Genomic DNA, 26,614 nt, shown 5'->3' with positions numbered 1-26,614 from the left:
AGACTCCCTTTTTACAAGGAGTCACATGGAGAGGACAAGGGGGATGGACACAAGTTGCTCTTGGGGAGATTCCGATTGGACACGAGAGGGAAATTTTTCACAGTGAGGACAGTCACCATTAGAATAATCTCCCCAGGGAAGTGGTTGACTCAGCCACGTTGGACACTTTTAAGACTCAGATGGATAGAGTGCTGGGCCGTCTTGTCTAGACTGTGCTCTTCCCAGAAAGGTTGGACTAGATGATCCCTGAGGTCCCTTCCAACCTGTGATTTTGTGATTCTGTAACTCAAACTCATATTGGAAGTCTGTAGGAAAGGAAAAGGAGAGACTCAGCTCAAGTCTCCCAGCTACTTGGTAATCCTTCATTCTCTATCTGAAAGGCCCTGGGATCCTATGCCAACAGGCATAAACAGATCAAACAAGCTCAGAAGAAACTAGCACAGCAAGTTTTAATTAGACCATGGAATATATAACAGCTTCAGTCACTGAAGCAACATGTGTCCTTACTATCAGCATCACAACTACACAAGACACCTACAAATTGCCAAGAGCATTTTGTGAATGAATGCATCTCCCACAGGACATATCTTTCCAATTAAAGACTTATCCTGGGTAACTAATTTGTTGTGCCACTCAATACTTTTTTTTTTCTATTATACAATTTGAAGAATTAATGCAAAGACCCACACTCCTTCTATCCTTTCGCCCTAGAATTTCCACTTAGTGTGGGGACAGTCACAGTTGCTGCAGTCTGACGCTTGTTTTAAAGCATCAATTTAGTTATTCTTAAATGTTTATGTGGTATTATCTTATGGATGGGTTGAGTTGTTTTTTTGGGGGGGGACCTGGTTTGAATGTTGTTGTTTTCTAAAGAAAGAAGCAATTTTCTAAAAGATTAACCCAGTAGTTTTATTTTCCTCAAACTACTCCATGGAAGATTCTCAACCTACTGCAACCCTTAACTGTTGAGTAGTTTACTACTCTGTCTTGGCTTTCCACTTCTGTATGCATACACAGTGTTTAAGAGCAACCCATACCTTATTTGTAGTAGTAGCACTGGATCCTGGGACCACAGGCATGTTTGTCACTTGCACTAATAAGTAGTTACTGTCTATGAGAGGCCAAGCACCTTCCACTTTGCATGGCTGGAAGTGATCCTTAAAAGTTCTCAAATGTGGATCACCAAACAAGCCACAAAATAGATAAGTAGAAGTCTGTTCCTCTCCCCGATGTTCTCTGGTTCCTGTGTGGACACTGTAATTGCAGGAATCATGGGTCACTTCAGGGTTGGTAGAAGATGAGTGTCCATCCTTGGAACAGTTTTTCTGGCTCATGAGGTCACTAATTCCAAGCACTACAGAATGGTAGACTAGATTTCCATGGCATATTTTGGAATTGTGATAGGTACAAGCAGCATATGCCCACAGGGCCCTGCAAAACTCCAAATCAAAGCCATCAATAGCAGAGTTTAGATATGAAGTTAAGGACATAAAGTCTATGGTGCACTTCTGGATTCAACAAGGTGTTTGAAGCTGGCAGTCAGCTAAGCACAAAACAGAAGGCAGAGGGAAATCAAGCAAACCTCTTACATTGCAATATCCCCTTCCACATCCACAATTACGACAGAAAACATTATAAAGACCTTAGAGTGCTAACCCATTGATTCAGGGAATAAATAGTTAAACGTTACTAATGCAATCTAGTGTAGCTCAACAAATGTTGGGGCCCGGAGCCAAAATTTAGCCAGGATAATGAGGTAGCCTTGGGCTGTAAGATAACAGGAACAGCCTGCAGATGACTAAAACTTGTTGCTTTGGGGGAGTCAGAAAAGCTTCAAGACAAGAAGTGCCTAAACAAAGTTACAATGAGATTTGACCTTAAGAAAAGCAGATGTAGAGAACCATAAAGATAAGGACACTGCAGAACTACCAAACTCACTTCTGGAAACCACCCCATGATCCCTGAGGTTCCACTCAGAAGCACCCAGGACAAACACACAACAGCCTCAGGACTGCCACTGTTGTAAGGGGCCTCAGGCAAGAATGCACTCAAGGACACAATCTTCGCAAGCCTGATGGGGAACGTCCTGGGGGGAGGATGCAAACAACCTAGCAGCAGGTGACAGTCGAAACCAAGACAAAAGGAACTAAGGACATCTCCTTCTAGATAAGAGTCAGAACACCAGTTGAAACCAACACACCTTGCAACACACTGTGACAAGATTACTGGATGGGCCAACTCATGTCCATATGTGGAAGAAGGGACTTAAAACACATGGGTAATTAAGATAATTAGTATAATTAGTTCCAGGAAATCTAATGCATATGTATATAACTGAGCAATACAAGCTTTGTCCATCATGACTTGTGATGTGCAAGTTAGGAGGCACGATCCCCCTTGCACCCAGCGCTGCAATAAACATACCTGCTTTATAACTCTCCGTGAGTTGTAGAGTTTGTTTCCGCACCTCACATTAAGGAGAACATTCTGTAAGAGAGAAAGAGGGGGTGGGGGGAGTGGGGGCATGCACAGCAAACAGGTGGTGTCACTGAAATCAGGAATGAACCTTATAACACCAATGTAGTGTTAAAAGGGAGGCATTCTTTATTTACGGCGCCGGATGCACGGAGGATCGCTCCTCCTAACGTGCGTAGGGATAAAATATATACATATTCATCATACGCAGATGTCATTTGCGCATACCTGTTGGTGTCAGGGGTCTCTGGATGAAGGATATACTCTTCTTCACTGTGTCCGCTAGTTAACCCTTGCTTTCACGCAAACTCAGTTCTGAGATTACGTATGTACTAGCCTTGAGGGATGGTCTGTTCTGGTTCAGTGTTTGCTCTGCAGTTCTTTATCTTTATAGCTCTGTACATTGGCTTTTCTTAAGGTCAAATGTCATCGTAACTTTGTTTAGGCATTTCTTATCTTGAGGCCTTTCTGACTCCCCCAAAGCAACAAGTTTTAGTCATCGTGCAGGCTGTTCCTGTTTCGGCTACCTCATTATCTTGGCTAAGTTTTGGCTCTGGGCCCCAGTATTTGTTGAGCTACACTAGACTGCATTAGTAACACCCAACCATTTACTCCCTGAATTATTGATACCTAAAAAATGAGGCTTTAATCCTTAAAACAGAGGTTTGGACCCTAAAAGCGAGGGTTTGGGATCTAAAAATTAGGCTTTGAGCCTTAAAAGAGGGGTTCTGACAGAAATACATTGTCTATTGTTTCATTCGCATTAATGATTAACTAATGACTAAAATACAGATCAAAGAATATACTAATTTGTATACTCCATGTCTCCAGACTTGATGTCCAGTTGGATAGGGCTATCCAAGGAGTATAGCGACATCCATGGTTGGTTAATTTCATCACCCTGGTTACATTTCCCCCCTTTGAAAGTTTTGAGATTATTTTTCTCAACACTTTCACTACAAACTAGTACTCAATATCCTACCGCTAGTTACCCTATAATATCAATGCCTGTTAACCTCTATGTGATAGGGATTTCCCTATCAAAATTCTCTGGACCATATTTTCCATTTGCCAGTGCAAGAGTGACCTTTCAATTCATCGCCATCTCTTTTGATAGAACCTTCTTTAGACAAGAATAGACAAGGAGGATTATCAGAACCACGACCAGCAAGAGCAACACCGTGCTTATTATAGATATTACCCAGGAGCTGAGATTCCGTCCCAGTCCATTAAATATCTTACCAATCAAATTTTCCTGCATATCCTGTTGAATTTTGTGAGCGTCTTTTTCTACTTGTCCTAACAGACTCAAATCATGTTCGACACCCTGAGTTACATTCGGGATATGTATGCAGCAATGGTCTATTTTATCCTTCAGATATCCACAGACTCCATGCTCTTTTAGCAAGAGCATATCTAAGGCTATCCTATCCTGCAATGTCATTTTATAAAAATAATCACCCTTTTTTTGAGCCTCTGCACTTATCTCCTCTTTTCCTATCGAGAAGTTTCCACACCAAAACAAACACCCATTTACAGAAAAACTTATACATATTTTAAAGTCAATTTAGCAGTCTCAGGGTCTCTATTGATGATTTTCCATGATGGTGCTTTCTTCACTCAAGTGTAGTGTATCCATGGTTGCACTCCTTCTACTCTGATTGCAGTGTAGGTTGTTAACAGTACCTGTAAAGCTCCTTTCCACTTCTGCAGTGGTTCAGAGTTCCAGGTCTTTATGTACACAAAATCACCTGGCTGATACTGATGTATAGGCGTATCCAAGGCAAGCGATCTAGCCAACACAATATATCTCTGGAGAGCTCCAAGCGTTTTTCCTAAAGAAGCCAAATACACTTTTAAATCTGTTTCCCCTGCTACCTTCATATCCCCTGGGATGGGAGGAATTTGATAAGGTTTGCCATACAAAATCTCATATGGGCTTACACCATCTTTAGATCTTGGTTGAATTCTAATTCTCAAGAGAGCCAATGGCAAGGTCTGTGGCCATTTTAAAGACACTTCTTGACAGATCTTACTTATTTGCCTCTTTAGTGTTTGGTTCATCCTCTCAATTTTCCCACTTGATTGTGGTCTCCAGGGGGTATGTAGGTCCCATTTTATACCCAAAATTTTACTAATTTGTTGAACAACATCTGCCACAAAATGTGGTCCCCTATCAGAGGACATTCCCATTGGCACCCCAAATCTTGGTATTATTTCCTTCAGCACTATTTTAACTACTTCTCTAGCTTTGTTGGTGTGGCAAGGGAAAGCTTCTGTCCATCCAGAAAATGTATCAATCAGCACTAACAAATACCTATATCCATTTTGTCTGGGTAACTCAGAAAAATCAATTTGCCAATAATCTCCGGGAGAATTTCCTTGTTTCGATAATCCTAAAGGTGGTTTCTTTTTTGGTTCAGGGGTTTATTTTTAAGACAGATTGGACACTTAGCCACTATGGATTTAACTAGTCCTGTCATCCCTACACACACTACCGAGGTTTTTAAACTCGAAGCCGTAGCATCTATGCCCCAATGTATTTGCTCATGTTTTTCTTTTGCAAGTTCTGTCATAATTTGCGGGGTCACTATTACCTGCTTTTCTGGTGTTACCCACCATCTTTCTGCATTTTGTGATGATTCTAACTGTTCTGCTAATTGCTCATCCAATTTATTGTACCTCAGTTTCAAGTTCGGAATTTTTATCTGTTTTACTGGTACTAGTGCAAGGATACCTTGTTCTGCAGCCTCCTTTGCAGCTTTAGCTGCCAATCAATTACCTATGTTTACAGCCGTCTGACCAAATTGATGAGCTTTGCAATGCATTACCACCACTTCTTTTGGTTTCTGCACATCTTCCAGAAGTTGGAGAATTTCTTCTTTATGTTTTATCGATGATCCTTGGACTGATAGCACACCAAATGCATATTTGGAATCAGTCCAGATATTTACCCTTTGTCCTTCTGCCGTTTGCAGAGCCTGCTTCAATGCCACCAATACTGCTTTCTGTGCTGAGGTGTTTGCAGGCAGCGTCTCTGACTCCATTACCCTGGTGGAGGTAACGACAGCATATCCGGCCATTTGATTCCCTTCTTGCACAAAGCTGCTTCCATCTGTAAACAATTCCAGATCAGGATTTTCCAGAGGTTCATCTCTCAGGTCCGGTCTGCTGGAAAAGACTTGTCCAATAGTTAGCAGGCAATCATGTTCTAAATTTCCCATAGGATTTTCTGCTGACAGGAACATTGCTGGATTAACAAACGAACGGAGCACGAACTAGTGTCTGTCCGCTTTGTAAGCATTGTTGTTTGCCAAAAGGACTGTCGTGGTTCAGCCCCAGTCAGCAACTAAACACCACGCAGCTGCTCGCTCACCCCCCCCCCCCCCACCCCTGTGGGATGGGAGACAGAATCAGAAGAGCAAAAACAACAAAAAAAGAAAACTTGTGGGTTGAGATAAGAACAGTTTAATAATTAAAATAAAATAATAATAATAATGATAATAAAAAGGAAAAGGAAAAAAAGGAAAAAAAGGAAAAAAATCCAGAAACACAAACAATACAACCGCTCACCACCCGCCGACCGACGCTGCCGGTCCCCGAGCCGTGATTGCTGCCTCCCTCCCCCGGCCTTTTTTCCTTCGGTGGAAGGCAGGAACACTATCTTATTAATTGCCTAGACTTTAGTTGTATCCTTTGCGGGGCAGGTACATCCTTACCTGACTTGCCCTGGGTTAGGTTTTATTGTTGTCGGTATAATCAGGCTGTGTTCCTTGGTTAAGAAAATAAGCGGACAAAGTAGTGGAATGCTAAAGAAGAGCCCTTTAGTCTGCATTTTAGCCCGTTGGAAGGACATAGGAGGACCGCCAGGTGGCGGTATGGATAAGAAAGCTTTAATAAAGTATTGTAATCAATGGTGGCCCTTGTATAAATTAGACGATGGAGAGAAATGGCCCTTTAACGGACCACTGAATTATAATACCTTATTGCAATTGCTGTTGGTTTTGAGGAGAGAGGGGAAGTGGGATGAGGTCTCGTACATGGACATGTTCTTTACCCTCCAAAGTCACCCCGAGTACTAAACCGACTGTGGACTGACAGTCCCGCAGGACCCAATGATGTTAGCTTTAGAGAAGGAGAATAAGAAAGAAGGGAAAGGAAAGTTGAAGAGATGTTGCTCAGCATGTAGCATAGGGCAGAGATGTATGAAGCCAGGGAAGGTAAGAGATCCTGAAACAGGGGATCTACCAGAATATTATAAACCACCAGAAAGAGGCTGGACCCAGCTAAGGGCACAACAAGAGGAGAGTGAGGGTTCCAGTCCTGGAACCCCTCCAGGGAGTCCAGTATCCTCTCATACCCGGAGTAAGAAGGAACAAGTAGTATTGCAGGTGCCCCTAAGGCAAGCAGTAGGACCGGGGGAGATCCTATCCTGACACAAGTTCCCTTTTCCTCGTTTGATCTCAAAACATGGAAAAATATGGTGAAAAGTTACCAAAGTGACCCTGTGGGGGTAACCAGGCATTTCCAGTTCCTGGTAAAACAGCATAATCCTGATTGGAGTGATATTCAGTCATTATTAGACCATATGACAGAAACTGAAAAGCAGCTAATCTTAAAAACGGCCCAAGATCTGGCTAATGATCATCTTGAGGGTACAGGAGGGGACATAAAAGAACACTTTCCCTTACAAAATCCACATTGGAACCCTAATAGAGGGGCCCACATGAGGTTATTGAATGAATACAGGGACTGGATCATAAAGGGAATGGAGCGGGCCATCCCTGAAACAATCAATTGGTCAGCCTTATATACCGTTCGGCAAGGCCCAAAGGAAATCCCCTCGGAATTTTTAGATAGATTACGGGACACTGTGAGGCGACACACTCCTCTAGACCCAGGATCGGAGATAGGAATCCAGCAGTTAGTGTCTCTATTCATTGGACAATCAGCAAGTGATATCTGGAGGAAGTTGCAGAAATTGAGGCCAGCAGAAAGTAGAAATGTGGATATTTTATTAGATGAAGCATGGAGAGTGTTTAGCAATAGAGAAGAGGAAGACCGAAGGAAAGACAGGCGAGCATTGGTAGTGGCACTACAAGAGAGTAAAGGCTTCAAAAGTGGGAGACCTAAGAGGCCTTTGGGAAAGACCAATGTGCATGGTGTAGACAGAGGGGACATTGGAAAAATGAGTGTCCAGAGAAACGGAGAGGGAAGGGAAGGTGTCATGGTTTTAGCTGGGATAGAGTTAATTTTCTTCACTGCAGCTGGTGCAGTGCTGTGCTTTGGACTTAGTATGAAAACAATGTTGATAACACACAGATGTTTTGGTTGTTGCTGGGCAGTGCTTGTACTAGTCAAGGACTTTTCCAGCTTCCCATGCTCTGCTGGGTGCACAAGAAGCCGGGAGGGGAGGGGGCACAGCCAGGAGAGCGGATTCAAACTGGCCAAAGGGCTATTCCATATCATGTAACATCATGCCCAGTATGTTACCTGGGAGGAGCTGGCCGGGGGAGGGAGGCAACAATCACGGCTCGAGGACCGGCAGCGTCGGTCGGCGGGTGGTGAGCGGTTGTATCGTTTGTGGTTTTATCTTTTTTCCCTTTGCCTTTTAATTATATTATCATTATTGTTATTACTATAATAATCATTGTTATAATTATCTTATTCTAATTATTAAACTGTTCTTATCTCAATCCACAAGTTGGTTTTTTTTATTTTGCTCTTCCAATTCTCTCCCCCATCCCAGAGGGGTGGGGGGAGTGAGCGAGCGTCTGCGTGGTGTTTAGTTGCTGACTGGGGCTGAACCACGACAGTCCTTTTTGGCACCCAACATGGGGCTCGAAGGGTTGAGATAATAACAGTTGCTGGTCACAGCATAGACTCTGTTCTCAATATTAGTTTATCCGATCTGCACCATGCTCTTGTATTTGCTGTGTCTGTTACAGACTGGTGCTGGTTTTTGTGGTCTGCTGTGCTCTGCAGTGATTAGAGATGTTTTGCCTGGGAGAGTTGTTTTTAAAACATTGGCCTTGAGTTTTATTTGGTATTTGAAGTTTATATTGAAGCCGTTACTGTACGTCAGCTACCACCTCATGGATACAATTAGCAATTATACCGCCTTCTCTGAGGGTTTTTTTATGGAGGAAATACAGAATGGCACCTTAGCTACCATCTTCTATAATGCCTACTCTTTCATTACAACAACTTTTCAGCATCCATCCATTTCCTGGCCACATCACATTCAGAGAAAGCTGACAGAGTTTCATCTTTCCCTTGTATCATCTGATATAATTTTGACAAGTTTTTCAGTTTTAGAATCACGTTCCTTACACCAAACAATATCTGCCCCCCCCCAGTTCTTCAACATCACTGTTCACATCCCTATTATCCACTTCTCCATCTTCCCTGTTTCCACCCTGATCATTACCTCCCCATAGAGTTCCCTGTCCCTGGGCTACTAATAATCCTACATCATCTTCCTCTTCCACTGGCTCTTTGTGTTTTTATACCTTTTACCAATACTACATGCAGAACAACATTGTTTAGGTGTTTGTCCCAAATTGATTCTAAAGCCAAAACATTTGCAGCCACGTTCTTTTCTACTTTTCCAACCATTCTGCAACATGAAAAACAACTCCACATATGGTATCTCATCCCATTTTCCTTCTCTTTTACAAAACAACATTAACTGTAGCATAGTATTATTACATTATAATAATATAGTATTATTATAGTATTATATTTCAAAGTATACATCGGCCACCAATGATTACAATACTCAGTTAACTGCTTCCTTGTGAGGGGATCCCCCCCTTCTTCTATGCTTCAGTAAACACCCTAAAGGTGATTCCTTTAAGATGTCTCCTTTAGATGATTCCCCACCCATATTAAATGTGAGTTCCAAAACAACTATCTGATCCAAACATGCAAAACCAAATCTGCCGTTCCGATAACCAAGCCAAAATTCAGAGACCACTCAAGACAATTAACCAAATTGGGGACTCGAACCCCTTTCAGTGGGACTCTAACCCACTCCTTAAACTTCAGGGACTCGAACCCCTTTCTAAACCAACTAGGGGACTCAAACCCCCCCAACCAGAAAACATACTTTGCAAAATTCTTTTTCTCTTAATAATTGACCAAAACCAATATTACAAGCACCGGTACTTAAAACCAAATTAAAATCACAATTTCCAATTAAACAAACTTTCCCTTCCTATGCAGGCAGGTGTCTCATCCCCACAAATATAATTCAAGCAAACAGATATGCATCCCACAAGAAACATTTCTCTGCTCAGTAAGCAGAGCTTTGTGTTTTCACTTTCCTGCACTTAGATTTTCTACCTGGACTGTAAGCAATTCACAGCTTAGGTTTCTACACATTAATAATGCCTAGCCCATTTCTGGATTTAGGTAAAGAAATGTCTTGCCAAAGCCACAAAGGAGAATAAAAACAACAAACGAGATCTAGAAATCTAGTGGCAGATGAAAATGTCTACAAAACTGAAACCTTAAGGAGGATGATCATAGAAATGCATGCTCCTGGATGTAGTAAGGAGATAGCACTGATCTGCTCAGTCCTTTAAAGCCAGGGGATTGTGTGGATATGTGATCAGAAGCAGAAATTTAGAAAAGCAATAAATCTTAATATAGAAAATTGAGGTACTTCAGGTACTACTGGATTAGGCAACAGCTGTGTGAAGGCTCTGAGGACTGCAGTGGTAGATTGAGCTGTCTTAAATTCTTTAACAGTTATAAAGGTTGTAGCCCCCATAAATTAACAAGTTCTTATTTTTGCAGATGGGGTGAGATTTTGCAACTTAATACTCAATATATGCCATTAGTTGGTTGGTATAATTAGTTATTGTACTTTTTCACTATGTCATTTTAGAGAAATTGTATACTGATGGCAGGATTCAATTAGAAGATGTTAGACTGAAATGAAAATGACGAGTTCAATATGTGAACTCTAAAATGTGAAAAGTTATCACTAAAACTGTTACTATTATCAAAGCAACAATCAAAAAATTTATTTTATTACTGTTTATGACCACATATAGCTTAAATAAAGAAAAATAATGACTATCTTATAATACACACATCCTGAGACACCACAGGCTAAATATATTAATGGAAAAGTATTTTCCCTTCTTCATGCACCCACTTAACAAATTCTGAGTCAACTTAAGCCAAAATAATTTCTTTTCTTGTCCTAAAATTAAAGCTTCCTGTTTAAATAACATTTTCCAACATTTGCCTTGTTCATTTTGTTTTATATCACCTTATTTCCCCTACCCGTACATCTTTCACTCATCTACTAAAGCTATTTCTAAAAGCGTAAGCCAAACAACATGCACCAAAGAACAGACATCCAAGACTGTGGTTCCAAGAGTCTAATTCTTGGTAGTATTGTGGTGGGTTGACTTTGGCTGGCTGCCAGGTGCCCAACAAGCTGCTCTATCACTCCCGCTTCATCCACAGGATGGGGGGAGAAAATATGATTAAAAGCTCGTGGGTCAAGATAAGGACAGGGAGCTCACTTATCAATTGCCCTCACAAGCAAAACAGACTCTACTTGGGGAAATTAATTTAATTTATTGAGACCAAAACTAAAAACACCTTTCCCCTGCCCCCCCTTCTTCCCAGGCTCAACTTCACTCCCAACTTCTCTACCTCCTCCCCTCCGAGCAGCACAGGGGGATGGGGAATGGGGGTTGCAGTCAGTTCATAACATTTTGTCTCTGCCATGCCGGTCTCCTCACACTCTTCCCTGGCTCCAGCGTGGGGTCCCTCCCAAGGGAGACAGTCCTTCACGAACTTCTCCAATGTAAGTCCTTCCCATGGGCTGCAGTTCTTCACAAACTGCTCCAGTGTGGGGCCTTTCCATGGGGTGCAGTCCTTCAGGAATGGGCTGCGCCAGCGTGGGGTCCTCCACGGGCTGCAGGTGGATATCTGCTCCACTGCGGACCTCCATGGGCTGCAGGGGGACAGCCTGCCTCACCATGGTCTTCACAATGGGCTGCAGGGGAATCTCTGCTCCAGCACCTGGAGCACCTCCTCCCCTTCCTTCTTCCCTGACCTTGGTATCTGCAGAGTTGTTCCTCTCACATAGTCTCATTCCTCTCTTCCAGCTGCTGTTGCGCAGCATTTTTTTTTCCCTTTCTTAAATATGGTATCACAGAGGCGCTACCACCGTCCCTGATTGGCTCAGCTTTGGCCAGCGGCTGGTCCATCTTGGAGCCAGCTAGCACTGTTTCTATTGGACATGGAGGAAGCTTCTGGCATCTTCTCACAGAAGCCACCTATGCAGTCCCACTGCTACCAAAACCTTGCCATGTAAATCCAATACAGGTATACTGAATAGCTCTTGTATTAAAGCATGCTTTCTGAGAAACTTGGACTATATGAAACAGTGAATTAAAGACAGGTTGCAGCCTTCCAACTGAATTCCCTTGCTTTTGACAGCCTATTAATCTGTACGGTGTGCGCTTGGCACTTTTAAATCAAAACAATATATCTATAACTTAAGCTGGTTTTTCAAACATGAGGCAAAATGCTGTACATGGAACTTGAGAGAAGCAAAATCATACTTCCCATGAAACAGTTAATTCACTATAATTGTCAACACATGGCTCCTAAATCATTATCAAAGCATGTTCTGTTTCATTGCTCTTCACAGTATGTTTACTCATCTAGTTCACCATTTTAAGGATTGGAGCCCAATAGCATAATTAGCAGGCACTTAAAAAAAAAAAAAAAAGGAAAAATACCTTCTAAAGAACAGTTGTGCTCTTTACCTTCATCACACTCCCTGCCCTGTCTTTCAGCAGTACATTGTAGTAGCATTTGTACATTGTAGAGCAATTGAACTGTACTTTTTGGCAGCTGTCAGGATTTCTAGAAAGAAAGGTGTTTATTTTCAAGTGTTGGAAAATAACCAGTCACGTTTTGCCCTGATTGCTACCTAATCTTTTGTTCCCAATGAAGGCTGACAAATTCTTCCAAGAAGTGATGGCAAATGACTCCTCCTTGTTGCATGAATTTGGTTTAAGTTATTACCATGTCAGGCCTGTTAATTTAATTTCTTTTGGAATTCTGAAAAACTTGCAATGTAAATTAAAATGTTTACATTGGGGTTAGGAAGAGACAAAGGTTGAAACTTCATCCACTGAACCACCTGAGACACACATCTCCCATCTGCTGGTTTTGGCTGAGAAGGGGTTAATTCTCTTCACTATAGTGCCTGCAGTTCTTCACTATAGTGCCTGCAGTAGTCAGGGACCTTTCCAGCTTCCCACGCTCTGCCACGTGGGTGGGAGGCTGGGAGGGGCGGGGCCATGGCCGGGACAGCTGACCCTGACCGGCCAATAGGATGTTCATTCCATACCATGTGACACCATGACCAGTATATTAATGGGGGCGGTTGGGGTGCAGGGGGGGCAGTTGTGGCTCAGGGACTGGTGGCATTGGGTTGGGCGGTGAGCGGCTGCGGCACATGTGGTTTGTTTTGGTGGTTCATTCCCCCTCCGCCCCATGTTTTGCACCTCTCACTGTTTTCCTTTCCATTGCATTTTTGTTGTTGTTTTATTCTAATTATTAAACTGTTCTTATCCCAACCCATGAGCGTTACCCTTCTGATTCTCTCCCCCATCCCACCGGTGGGGGAGTGAGTGAGCGACTGCGTGGGGCTGAGCTGCCGGCTAAACCACGACAGTCTTTTTTGGTGCCTAACATGGGGCTCAAGGGTTGGAGATAACAACAGCTGCTGGCCACAGCACCATGTTGTCATTTTGACAGTTGGTGTTAAAGACTGGTGTTGGTTTGTTTAGTCTGCTGTGTTCTGCTGTGATTAGTAATGTTTTGCCTAAGGGATTTGTTATGCAAACACTCGTTTTCAGCTTTATCTGGTATTTGGGGTTTTTGCTGAAACCGTTACTCTACTCTGGATACCACCTTGTTGAGGCAATTAGCAATTATACCTCCTCCTTGGAGAGATCTTATATGGAGGGAATACAGAATGGTATCTTTGCTACTTTCTTCTATGATGTCTCCGCAACCTTTTTGTATCTTGAACATCCTTGGGTGGTTAAGGTGCACTTATTGTTATTATTTTGGGCATATTGTTTTGGTTTTGACTAAGCAACTTAAGAATATCACCCAGAAATCTGCCCCGAGGCTTGATAGTTACGAGTGGCAGGGCATGTGGGATAGCATGGGCAAATACCTAGGTGTCGCGGTTTAGCCGGCAACTCAGCCCCACACAGTCGCTCACTCACTTCCCCCATCAGTTGATGGGGGAGAGAATCAGAAGGGTAACACTCGTGGGTTGAGATAAGAACAGTTTAATAATTAAAAATAAAAAAACAACAACAAAAATGCAGTGGAAAAAAGAACAACGAGAGGCGCGAAACATGGGGGGGAAGGGGAACAAACTGCCGAAACAACCTGCATACGATGCAGCTGCTCACTGCCCTCCAACCCAACGCCGTGCCTCTTCCAAGCTGCAAACTGCCCCCCCTTAATATACTGGTCATGGTGTCACATGGTATGGAATGAACATGCCATTGGCCAGACGGGGCCAGCCGCCCCTGCCGTGGCCCTGCCCCTCCCAGCCTCCCGCCAATACGGCAGAGCTTGGGAAGCTGGAAAGGTAGCCGACCCCCACAGTGAGGAAAATTAACCCCTTCTCAGCCAAAACCAGCACATTCTCCACCCCTTATTCCATACCATTTACACCATGCCCAGGTCCCATACGATGCAATTCAGCCTTACCAACCACCACCCCTCCCCTTCCCATCCTTTAACATAAGAAACAGACATAATTCCCTTAGTTTATGGACCTTCCCTGTAAAATGTCCATGAAAATGTCCATTGAGTTCACCTAGTCCATGACCCTGGGCTCCATCTGTTGTATCAGTCTTTCAGGGTGGGAGAGATGATGTGTGTGGCGTTGGGTTGCTGCATACCGAGTCATGCATCGTTCCATCACTGCTGCGCTTAGCTTGTTTCACAGTTTTTCTTCCATGGATTGGGAGGCTTGTACTAGGATATCATTGATACAACACAGAGGTGACACACAATATTATATAGCAGTTCACATTGTGCCATTCAGTTCATTGACTGTTTTCACCCAAAATCAAATCCCCTTGAGGCACACATCGGATTTCTCCATCCTCCCGCATCACCCAAGTGCACCCAGATCCTCGAGCAAAAGCAATCCCACGAATGGGTTTGCCTTTGCCGGAGGCAGGAAGAACCCAGACTCTTTTCCCTAGCATATTTTTCACATGCACTACAGGGACTCTGTCCCCTTCCACAGTACATAAGTGTTCAGACTGGGCAGGGTCAACTCGATTGGCAGATCCCCTCATGTTGACTAACCATGTGGCTTTTGCTAAATGTGTATCCCAGTGCTTGAATGTTCCACCCCCATTGCTCTCAGTGTAGTTTTTAACAGTCCATTGAATCTTTCGATTTTCCCAGAGGCTGGTGTGTGATGGGGATGTGATACACCCACTCAATGCCATGCTCTTTGGCCCAGGTGTCTATGAGGTTGTTTCGGAAATGAGTCCCATTGTCTGACTCAATTCTCTCTGGGGTACCATGTCTCCGTCAGACTTGTTTTTCAAGACCTAGGAGAGTGTTCCAGGCAGTGGCATGGGGCACGGGGTATGTTTCCAGCCAGCCAGTCGTCGTTTCTACCATTGTAAGCACATGGCGCTTGCCTTGGCGGGTTTGTGGGAGTGTGATAGAGTCAATTTGCCAGGCCTCCCCATATTTATATTTCAGCCATTGTCCCCCATACCACAGAGGCTTTACCTGCTTCGCTTGCTTGATTGCAGCGCACATTTCACAGTCATGGATAACCTGTGCAATAATATCCATGGTCAAGTCCACCCCTCGATCACGAGCCCACCTGTATGTTGCATCTCTCCCTTGATGGCCTGAGGTGTCATGGGCCCACTGAGCTAGAAATAATTCACCCTTACGTTGCCAGTCCAGATCCACCTCAGCCACTTCAGTCTTGGCAGCCTGATCCACCTGCTGGTTGTTCCGATGTTCTTCAGTGGCCTGACTCTTGGGGACGTGAGCATCCACATGATGTACTTTCACAACCAGGTTCTCTACCTGGGCAGCAATATCTTGCCACAATGTGACAGCCCAGATGGGTTTGCATCTATGCTGCCAGTTGCTTTGCTTCCACTGCTGTAACCAGCCCCACAGGGCATTTACCACCATCCAGGAGTCGGTACAGAAATAGAGCACTGGCCACTTTTCCCATTCAGCAATGTCTAAGGCCAGCTGGATGGCCTTTACCTCTGCAAACTGGCTCAATTCACCTTCTCCTTCAGCAGTTTCTGCTACTTGTCATGTAGGACTCCATACAGCAGCCTTCCATCTCCGGTGCTTTCCCACAAGATGACGGGACCCATCAGTGAACAGGGCATATTGCTTCTCATTTTCTGGCAGTTTGTTATACAGTGGGGCTTCTTCAGCACGTGTCACCTCCTCCGGTGATAAATTTTTGCCTTCTGGCCAGTCCATAATCACTTCCAAGATTCCTGGGCGACTGGGGTTTCCTACTCGAGCCCGCTGGGTGATCAGTGCAACCCATTTACTCCATGTAGCATCAGTTGCATGGTGTGTAGAGGGGATGTTTCCTTTGAACATCCAGCCCAGTACTGGCAGTCGGGGTGCCAGGAGCAGCTGTGCCTCAGTACCAACCACTTCTGAAGCAGCTCGAACCCCTTCATATGCTGCCATTATCTCTTGTTCAGTTGGAGTATAGCGGGCTTCGGACCCTCTGTATCCACGACTCCAAAACCCTAGGGGTCGACCCCGGGTCTCCCCATGTGCTTTCTGCCAGAGGCTCCAGGTAGGGCCATTCTCCCTGGCTGCAGTGTAGAGCACATTTTTTACATCTTGTCCTGCCCGGACTGGCCCAAGAGCTACTGCATGGGCTGTCTCCTGTTTAATTTGTTCAAAGGCTTGTTGTTGCTCAGGGCCCCATTTGAAATCATTCATATTCTGGGTCACTTGATAAAAAGGGCTTACAGTCAGGCTGTAATTTGGAACATGCATTCTCCAAAAACCCACAATGCCCAAGAAAGCTTGTGTTTCCTTTTTTCTAGTTGGTGGAGACATGGCTGCTATTTTGTTGACCACATCCATTGGGATCTGACGATGACCATCTTGCCATTTGATTCCTAAGAACTGGATCTCTTGTGCAGGTCCCTTCACCTTACTTTGTTTTATGGCAATACCAGCTTTCAGGAGGATTTGGACTATTTTCTTCCCTTTCTCAAAAACTTCTTCTGTTCTATTGCCCCACACGATGATGTCTTCAATGTATTGTAGGTGTTCGGGAGCTCCACCTTGTTCCAAAGCATTATGGATCAGTCCATGGCAAATGGTAGGGCTGTGTTTCCACCCCTGGGGCAGTCAATTCCAGGTGTACTGGACACCCCTCCATGTGAAAGCAAACTGTGGCCTGCACTCTGCTGCCAGAGGGATGGAGAAGAATGCATTAGCAATATCAATCGTGGCATACCACTTGGCTGCCTTTGACTCCAGTTCGTACTGAAGTTCTAGCATGTCTGGCACAGCAGCACTCAATAGTGCAGTGACTTCATTCAGGCCCCGATAGTCTACCGTTAGCCTCCACTCTCCATTAGACTTCTGCACTGGCCATATGGGACTGTTAAAGGGTGAGTGGGTCTTCCTGATGACTCCTTGGCTCCTCAGTTGGTGAATGAGCCCATGGATGGGGATCAGAGAGTCTCGGTTGGTGCGATATTGCCGCTGGTGCACTGTTGTGGTGGCAATCGGCACCTGTTGTTCTTTGACCCTCAGCAACCCCACAATGGAAGGGTCCTTTGAGAGACCAGGCAAGGTAGACAGCACACCTGTACCCTTTTGGGTCCTTGAAATACCCTCTCCTGAGGTAGTCTATGCCAAGGATGCACGGAGCCTCTGGGCCAGTCACAATGGGGTGCTTCTGCCACTCATTGCCAGTTAGGCTCACTTCGGCCTCCAATACTCTTGGGATCCCCCTGTCACTCCAGCAATGCTGATGGGTTCTGCCCCTATATAGTTTGATGGCATTAAGGTGCACTGTGCACCGGTGTCCACTAAAGCTTTATACTCCTGTGGGTCGGACGTGCCAGGCCATCAGATCCACACAGTCCAGTAAACCCAGTTATCCCTTTCCTCCACCCGGCTGGAGGCAGGGCCCCTCTAGTCCTCACCATGACAGTCACAACTCACTTCCTGTAAATGTGAATCAAGAGTCTCTCTATTAAGCTCAGAAATAAAATCAGCGCTTCTACTCCTGTCTGGGGACCTGCTCACTGGAAATTGGAGCAGCAGCTTTCCTGGAGGATCCTCCCTGAGTGACTGTTCTTCCTTGCAGTTCACGTACCCGTGCCTCTAGGGTTGAGGTAGGCTTGCCATCCCACCTCATCATGTCCTCTCCGTGGTCACGCAGGTAGACCCATAGGGTGGCCCGTGGTGTGTATCCTCTCCTTTGAGCAATAGGACGCTTATTCCTAACAGCTGAGACACTACCCTGTACAGGTGGGGAGTAGGACAGATCTTCTTTGAGTTGCTGGACCTCTCGGGATAGTTTCTCTACAGCAGAGATGAGCAAGGAAGAGATAATTGCTTCGTAATCCCGGAGTCTATCAGTGACCTCCGCCACTGTTGGTTCCTCGTCCCCTCTCCAGGACATTACTGCCAATGAGTTTGCATGCAAAGATGGTGCGCTCCGTACAAACTTCCGCCATATGGGTCGTGTGCACTCGGCTTCATCTGGATCTTTGGATGACCGTTGATCGTTCAGGTTACCATAAATCACCTCAAGCACAGCTAATTCCCTTAGATACTGGATGCCTTTCTCCATAGCTGTCCATTTTCCTGGGCGATATGTAACATCTTCTTTAAAGGGATACCTTGCCTTCACTCCGGACAGGAGTCGCCTCCAGAGGCTGAGGGCTTGTGTTCTTTTTCCAATTGCTTGGTCAACGCCCCCTTCCCCAGAAAGGGATCCCAGTTGTTTGGCTTCTTTTCCCTCTAATTCCAGGCTACTGGCCCCATTATCCCAGCATCAGAGCAGCCAGGTGGCAATTTGCTCCCCTAGGCAATGGCTGAAATCTTTTTGCATATCTCGCAACTCACTCAAGGACAGGGATCGAGTGGTCTCTGTTTCATTTATGACTTCTTCCTCCTCTCCTTGTCATGGCCCTGCTTCTTCATCATCCCGTTCTAAATGAGTTGACATCCGCTTCCAATATTTCTTCTTGTGCATGGGGGCGACTGATACTGGCACAGGTTGATTCTCTGAGCCACCTCCAGTACTTGTCATGGGGGTTTGAGTAGCCACAGTGCTTGTCCTGGGGGTTTGAGAGGCCACAGTGCCAGTCACTTTGCCTTTCAATCCAGAGACCTTCTCTTCCCTTTGGGAGCACTCTATACTGTTGAGCAGGGCTCGGTACGCATGGGCCAGGCCCCAGCACGTTGCAGTTATCTGTGTCTCTCTGGAGTTCCCAGGGTAACAACACACTTTCTCCAAATATTCTACTAGTTTTTCAGGATTCTGCGCTTGTTCAGGGGTGAAACTCCAAAACACTGGGGGTGCCCACTGCCCTAGGTATTTGCCCATGCTATCCCACGTGCCCTGCCACTCGTAACTATCAAGCCTCGGGGCAGATTTCTGGGTGATATTCTTAAGTTGCTTAGTCAAAACCAAAACAATATGCCCAAAAACTAACAATAAGTGCACCTTAACCACCCAAGGATGTTCAAGATACAAAAAGGTTGTTGTAACAAAGGCAGAGACATCATAGAAGAAAGTAGCAAAGATACCATTCCGTACTTTCTCCATATAAAATCTCTCAGAGGAGGAGGTATAATTGCTAATCGCCTCAACAAGGTGGTATCCAGAGTAGAGTAACGGTTTCAGCAAAAACCCCAAATGCCAGATAAAGCTGAAAACCAGGGTTTGCATAACAAATCTCTTAGGCAAAACATTACTAATCACAGCAGAACACAGCAGACTCAACAAACCAACACCAATCTTTAACACCAACTGTCAAAATGACAACATGGTGCTGTGGCCAGCAGCTGTTGTTATCTCCAACCCTTGAGCCCCATGTTAGGCACCAAAAAAGACTGTCGTGGTTTAGCCGGCAGCTCAGCCCCACGCAGTCGCTCACTCACTCCCCCACCGGTGGGATGGGGGAGAGAATCAGAAGGGTAACGCTCATGGGTTGAGATAAGAACAGTTTAATAATTAGAATAAAACAACAACAAAAATGCAATGGAAAGGAAAACAGTGAGAGGTGCGAAACATGGGGCGGAGGGGGTGGGAAGGGGAATGAACCACCAAAACAAACCACATGTGCCGCAGCCGCTCACCACCCAACCCAATGCCACCAGTCCCTGAGCCACAACTGCCCCCCCTGCACCCATTAATATACTGGTCATGGTGTCACATGGTATGGAATGAACATCTTATTGGCCGGTCAGGGTCAGCTGCCCCGGCCGCGGCCCCACCCCTCCCAGCCTCCCACCCACGTGGCAGAGCGTGGGAAGCTGGAAAGGTCCCCGACTACTGCAGGCACTATAGTGAAGAGAATTAACCCCTTCTCTTCTCAGCCAAAACCAGCACAATCACTAACTCCTTGAGGTCTTCCCACGAGGATCACTACAGAAACTGAAAAGCAAAAAATAATCCTTGATGTTTATTAATGCATTTAAGATTGAACTACATTGGTATTAATAAAAACAACAGTATGAAAGGAAACAAGCTGTTTTGTAGAAAGTACTAGAAAACAATGTATCAAAGTAGAGGTTTTTTTTTTTTAATTTTGCATCTTAAACAGGCATGGGTTGTCTTTGTATCTGCTCTGAAGTGCCTGACTCCATAGTGGGTAATGCTAATAAAATTTACTAAATATAGCTAGAAGATGATGATAATCTTCTAAAATCAGTAAGTCATTATCAGTGCACTCCAGAAACATGGATTGCTTGTGACCTGCTGTGTTGCCCTTCCAGCAGATATCAAAGGCTTGCAAACATGAGGCTTCTTCCCTTTGTCTGAAGAAGGCCTCATCTACTACTGCTTCCTGATCAGGCAGTCTGTAGCTTATACTCACCCCAACATCACACATGTTGGTCTGCCCACTAATCCTGATCCAAAAGCTCTTATCATCTATCCCTAGGCAGAGCTCCAGGCAACCCTGCTCCTCCCTCACAACTCTCATTCTTTGCCTTCCCAGCCTGTCCTTCCTGAAAAGCCAGTATCAAGCCATTGCAGCACTTCAGTCCTGTGAGCTATCCCACCATCTGTGATCCCAATGAGAATATGCACCTGCAAGTGCATACAGGCCTCTAATTCTTCCTGCTTGTTTCCTATGCTGTGCACATTAGTGTACAGACACTTCAGAGAGGCCCACACTCACGCTGATTTTCCCAGAAAGGGTGTGAGCCTCCGCCATCATTCTGTCCTCTCAGCATGTCCTTATTTGTGCGTGTACACCTAAGGTCAGCCCCCTTCTGACCTGTTTTGTTGGTGTCAAGGTCTCTTTTGTCCACATCACCCTGCCAACCCAGGCCACCACCTCCTCACTTGATTGCAGGTCACTGGTGCTCTTTAAGTGTAGCTTGGATACCAGGGCATCCACACTGAAGATCAAAATGGGGAAAACACAGTGACTGAACAGGTAAACAGTGATGCCAACACAAGATCCAATAAGCTAATGGTAACCAGTCAGAGAATACATTTATCTGTCCTTAAAACACTCATAGCAGACATGCATTTTTTTAAATGCGCTTTTGCAGACAGACCACCAAACTACTCTTTTTAAGTAGTACTGGGGATGGTGAACTTGGCAGTGTTAGGTTAATGGTTGGGCTCAATGATCTTAAGGGTCCTTTCCCAACCTAAATGATTCTACGATTCTATGCATGGTAGATGAAACAACTGAATCTTTATCAGCAGCATGAGTTCTCTTGGAGCCGCCAGAATTCTTACTTCCTAAAACCTCTTGTAGAGAACAACACTAAGATCTGAAACAAGAGGCTTGTTGTCAAATGGATACTTCAGAACTGGACACACTCCTCAACAACTTACCATTATAAAAGAACAAAATAAAGACCAAATCTGCATGCATGGAAAATTAATTATAAATGGCTTATTTGCAGAGGATATGGTGCATATATTACTATTTAGGGAAATCCCATAACAGTCAATCTTATAAGCCATGGAGAACACCTGTACCATCAAACTTAATTCCCCTCTGCATTCAGTGAAGTCTTAAACAGCTATAACATGATTAAAGTTAACACAACCTAAATACACTATTTAGCAAAGATTCTAACCAAAGCCACCAAGTATGTTCTGTCTTGCTTATCTCTGAAAGACCCAAGATGCCTTTGACAAAAGTGGATGCAGATTAACCATGTCACATAGACACGATCAGCCACAATGCCATGCTAATATAGCTACACTGATGGTGAAGCAGACTTAGTGGGACTTCTCTATTGATGTGTTATTATAGTGGATCCAAGATTCCAGCTCACTACCCAAACTTTAAGAACTAGGCAGTGGTTGTAAATGCTCTAACTTCTAGATTTTCACCACTGGAAGAGGAAGATGCATAGCACCCATGCACAACCTTACTAGGCAACACTAGCTAACCACTGCTTCAGCAATTAAGCTCAAAAGCATAGTTCAAAACCCTCCCAACCCCGGGAAGATGAAGAGCTAAGAAATGAAGAAGCATTAGTTATCTGAGTTGCAGCCTACATTAATTTAACCGTACTTGGCTAAATGATATTAGCTTAGAATGTGCATCAGCTGTACCTACAGTGAGAGCACAACAGACAGGTACTCTGAAGAGGTTTTGGTTCAATTTTAATGCTGTCATGTAAATCTGGTTAATTGGAAAAAAATGCTCAACACATTGCAAGATGAGAAAAATTGGAGCAACATATTTGCTCCAACCACATGATGTCAGGGTAGACATTTATCTTCCCTAATTATGTTGTGTATTAAAATTGAGTACTTAGTTTAATATTTTTATGGTTAAATGAGAAAGGTACAGTGTAGAAAAACACCATCAGAAAACAAGAGCCCATGTATCCTTTTAAATTTAATTTGTCAGACAGAAGTTACCTATGTACAATCAATGTGCATTGTAGCAATGCTATTAATAGAAAGCCATTCAAATATAAAACTGGCTGCATAGCACATTTGACATTATTGCCCATTTTAAGAGGGAAAACAAATATATTTCCAATAAATTTTGGCTGATTTGGATTCAGAAGTGTTCAGATATTGAATGCTCCTTCTTTAAAACCAATGGACTGGAAAAAACTTTCCAAATCACAGTTTAGCTGAATATTTCCCACCATTTCATTACAACAAATCACAATATTGACAGCTTAATAGAAAACCAAAACCATGTATCTGAAGCATCCAATAAAAAGGGGGCACTAAATGGAATAAAAATGTTCTCTTTCCCCATTTTTGCATTCTGAATAGTGATTTCATAAAGATATTTTATTAAAGAGTGTTAGTATACTGACTTTGTTTCATACTTGTGACAAGAAGGCCTGAGTTGGTGGGGAAAGGAACAAGAGAAAAAAAAAAAGCTCATTTTATTAGTTTGCAATAATTTTCAGCCATTTATTTTATTTTGTAAAAAGGCATTATTACAACTGATCACAAACAGGAGAAATCCTGGCTATTTTACAGTTATAAGTACAGAACTTAAATATTCAAGCTTGTGATGAAAAGCGGCAAGGTGGTTGCAGTGTACAACGTAAACAAATAGCTTTGGAAGGTGAACAAAGTCCTTGAGAATTCTTCACTAAGAAAACAAAACAAACTCCTCGTTCCTTCCTGAAACGTGATCACAGGTCAGTGTTTAAAAACTCATTTGCAAACATAATTTAAACTGCGTTCAGCCTCAGTTTTATGAGATCCAGTCTGAATGGGGCAGTGTTGAGGTCCCTGTGAAAGTAAACATTTTCCATTTCTTAAAGAGGGGAAGAAAAAAAAAGTGCCACAACATTTGCAGCACAGTGCAGCATAAACTTTAAATACAAAAATATTTTTCTATTGTTGGGATAATAGACCTTGCATCCTGGAAAGAAGTAACAATACTGCTACTGACAGAATATCCAGTCCATATCTTTCAAGTCACATAAGGCAATTACTGTGTTAGCTTACTGTATATGGCTAAAAGAAGGTCCAGAAAATGACAGTCTTTGTTATGTTTTCCGGCTACTCCATGTATGTTCAGGTGTACTTTTGTGATCTGATGAGTGTTCAAATGGAGATCTGTGTCCTAAAGGAGATCTTGAATCATAAGGAGACCTCTGATCTAATGGTGACCTCGGGCCACTACCAGAAGCTCTGTGGTCCATTTGCCAGTCTGAGTGGTATCTATAATCTCTGGAAGATTTATGATGGCTGTACTCTGAAGTGGAACGGTGATCTGAATGTATCCTGTGGTCTGAATGGGAACGGTGATCTGAATGAGGCCGACTGTCTTTTAAACTTCCTTCCAGGTTTGACCTGTGATCTCTGCTCCTGTGGTCATCCAACTTTCTATGTTTACTATCACTATAGTATCTGAAAAAATTTACTTATATTAGTATTACCGAACACACGGTAAGAATTACAATTATGTCAGTTCAACAGAACTGCATTAGAAAAATTCCTTTGCGATTCTGCATTACTCAGAAAAGATACTTTAATGCTTACTACAAACATACTGCAAAACCAGGAAGGGAATTCTTAACAGATTTTACAATTGCTGAAGCAATTTACCTGCTGTCTTGTTTATAGTGATCCCAGTCTCTGTGGTCTTTTCCATTGCTGAAGGCTGAATAGAACCTTTTCCTAGAGTCACTTTTCTTATAAGCATCCCCCTGATGCCTGTCCTTATGATGATCATGGTATTGTGACAAATGTCTATCAGAAGAATAACTGTCCCTGCTACTGTCATCATGATTTGTATTCTCTTTCAGTCTTTCAACATCTGTTTAATAAAGCAGAGGTTATAAGGAAGTCTTATACACTATAAATTTTTTTCTTCACCAATTCAAACAGCACTTCTACCTGTTAGATTTAAAGCAATTTAAAAGAACATTATAATTTGACAGAAACAAGATCTAAATAACTGAAAGACAAATGTGCTAATGTGAACAGAGAGAAACCTCAGAAGTAAGCAGAAGGCAAGCAAGCTAGAAATGTAGATATGTAGAGCTGAGAAACTAAAATTTTCCACCTTACAGACAGAATGGAGAGGATCAGTGTGGTCCAAATGAGCAGTGAGTAGAGACCAGGTGTCTTTAGTAGAGCGATTTTAGACAGAATAGTAAGAAGTTCCTCTCTAAGGAGAGATAGCCCTAGCATGAACATCGGTTTTAGAGGTATACCTTGTTAATGAAAGGTTTTTAGTGGTATTACTAAAATACATTATATTTATTTTAAACCCATTATAACATACTCAAGGTTTTACATAACATGATTTAAAAGCAAGCATTACAAGAAGGCAAGTGCAGGAGCATAAAAAACAGTAGTATTGTCAACAATAAAAGACATCCCATTGTCCTGGTGTCGGGGGGCAGCAACCCGAAACTCGGGAACTGTCTGGGCACCATTTGGCAGATGGTGAGCAATTGCATTGTGCATCACTTCGTACATTCTTTTACCATTATTTATTATTATTATTATTATTTTCCCTTCCTTTTCTGCCCTATTAAACTGTCTTTATCTCAACCCATGAGTTTTACCTTTTTTTTTTTTATTCTCACTCATCCCACTATGGGGCGGGGTAAGTGAGTGAACAGCTGTGTGGTGTTTAGCTGCTTGCTGGGTTAAACCACAACAGCCCTTTTTGGCGCCCAATGTGGGGCGCGAAGGATTGAGATAATGACAAATCTGACCAGAGCATGTTAAGGCAAATTTGTTATAAACATTCATTATATTAGTTTAATAGTCACTGGTCACAACGTCAATTTATTTGCTCTTAAAGTTCTCATGCTTGCTCTCAAAGTTGGATTATATAACACTATACTTGCAGTATATGTTCCCTGTTGTGCTGTTTATCACCACTAGGAGCTGGGTCAAGGCTATCATTTTGCTGCACTGTTTAACAGTGGTTTATGATATGATAAAATCATTGGTCATGAGACTAATTTGGTATTTGTACTTGACATTACCATCATCTCCGTACCTTGGGAGCCACCTCTCGGAAACTATTAATAATTACCTCTCTACCTTTTTTCCTCAGAGAACCAATCTATGGAGGAGATGGGAGAACACTTTATCCCACTCCTTCACTTTCCCTCTCTCCTTCAGACTAGTTACAACAGCTCTTGAGAATTTTGAATATCCTTGGGATGTTCACACCAGCATAGTCCTATTGCTATGTCTCCTGAATGTGTTTCAGGTCTTGCTTAGGGTTAAAGATGATATGTCCTACTGGTCTGTACAGGTGGGGAGTATCTCAGCCATTAGGAGTAAGCGTCCCTTTGCTCAAGAGAGAGGATATAATGGATACACACCATGGGCCACCCTATGATTTTACCTGCATGACCACAGAGAGGACATGAGGAAGTGGGATGGAAAATCTGCCTCGACCCTAGAGGCATGGGTACATGAGTTGCAAGGAAAAACAATCACTCAGGGGGGTTCTTCCAGGAAAGCTGCTGCTCCAGTTTCCAGTAAGCAATTCCCCAGATGGAGGAATAGAAGTGCTGATTTTATTTCTGATCCTAATAGAGACAATTGTGATTTGTATTTACAAGACGTGAGTAATGAATACTATGATCAGGGGTCCCTGCCTCAAGCCCAGCAGAGGAAAGGAACAACTGGGTTTACTGGACTGTGTGGATCCGATGGCCTGGCACATCAGACCCACAGGAGAATAAGGCTTTCGTAGACACTGGCGCACAGGGCACCTAATGCCATCAAGCTATACAGGGACAAAACCCATCTGTACTGCTGGAGTGACAGGGGGATCCCAAGAGCTAACTGTATTGGAGGCCGAAGTGAGCCTAACCGGGAATGAGTGGCAAAAGCACCCCATTGTGACTGGCCCAGAGGCTCCGTGCATCCTTG

At 43.6% G+C, this 26,614-nt stretch overlaps 1 protein-coding gene across 3 annotated transcripts in view; it reads right to left on the bottom strand.

Moving 5' to 3' along the window:
• Window positions 1-22,736: 22,736 nt before the first annotated feature.
• LOC135310834 (chromodomain-helicase-DNA-binding protein 1-like) overlaps window positions 22,737-26,614 on the bottom strand; it is an 81,362-nt gene continuing 77,484 nt past the window's right edge. The window contains exons 35-36 of one of the 3 annotated variants that reach the window (XM_064439883.1): window positions 24,317-24,527; window positions 22,737-23,494 (exon numbers count right to left, since the gene is read on the bottom strand). In XM_064439883.1, coding sequence (XP_064295953.1) covers window positions 23,434-23,494; window positions 24,317-24,527 — 272 coding nt within the window. In that variant the 3' untranslated portion in view covers window positions 22,737-23,433. Of the gene's footprint in view, window positions 24,119-24,316; window positions 24,528-26,614 lie in introns of all 3 variants that reach the window. The other 2 variants (XM_064439880.1, XM_064439882.1) reach the window with 2 other exon arrangements.

The sequence above is a fragment of the Phalacrocorax carbo genome (genome assembly GCF_963921805.1).
Source record: "Phalacrocorax carbo chromosome W unlocalized genomic scaffold, bPhaCar2.1 SUPER_W_unloc_16, whole genome shotgun sequence".
Taxonomy (NCBI): Eukaryota; Metazoa; Chordata; class Aves; order Suliformes; family Phalacrocoracidae; genus Phalacrocorax; species Phalacrocorax carbo.
Note: the sequence above shows the minus strand (reverse complement) of the source record. Positions and strands in the feature narration are given on the sequence as shown.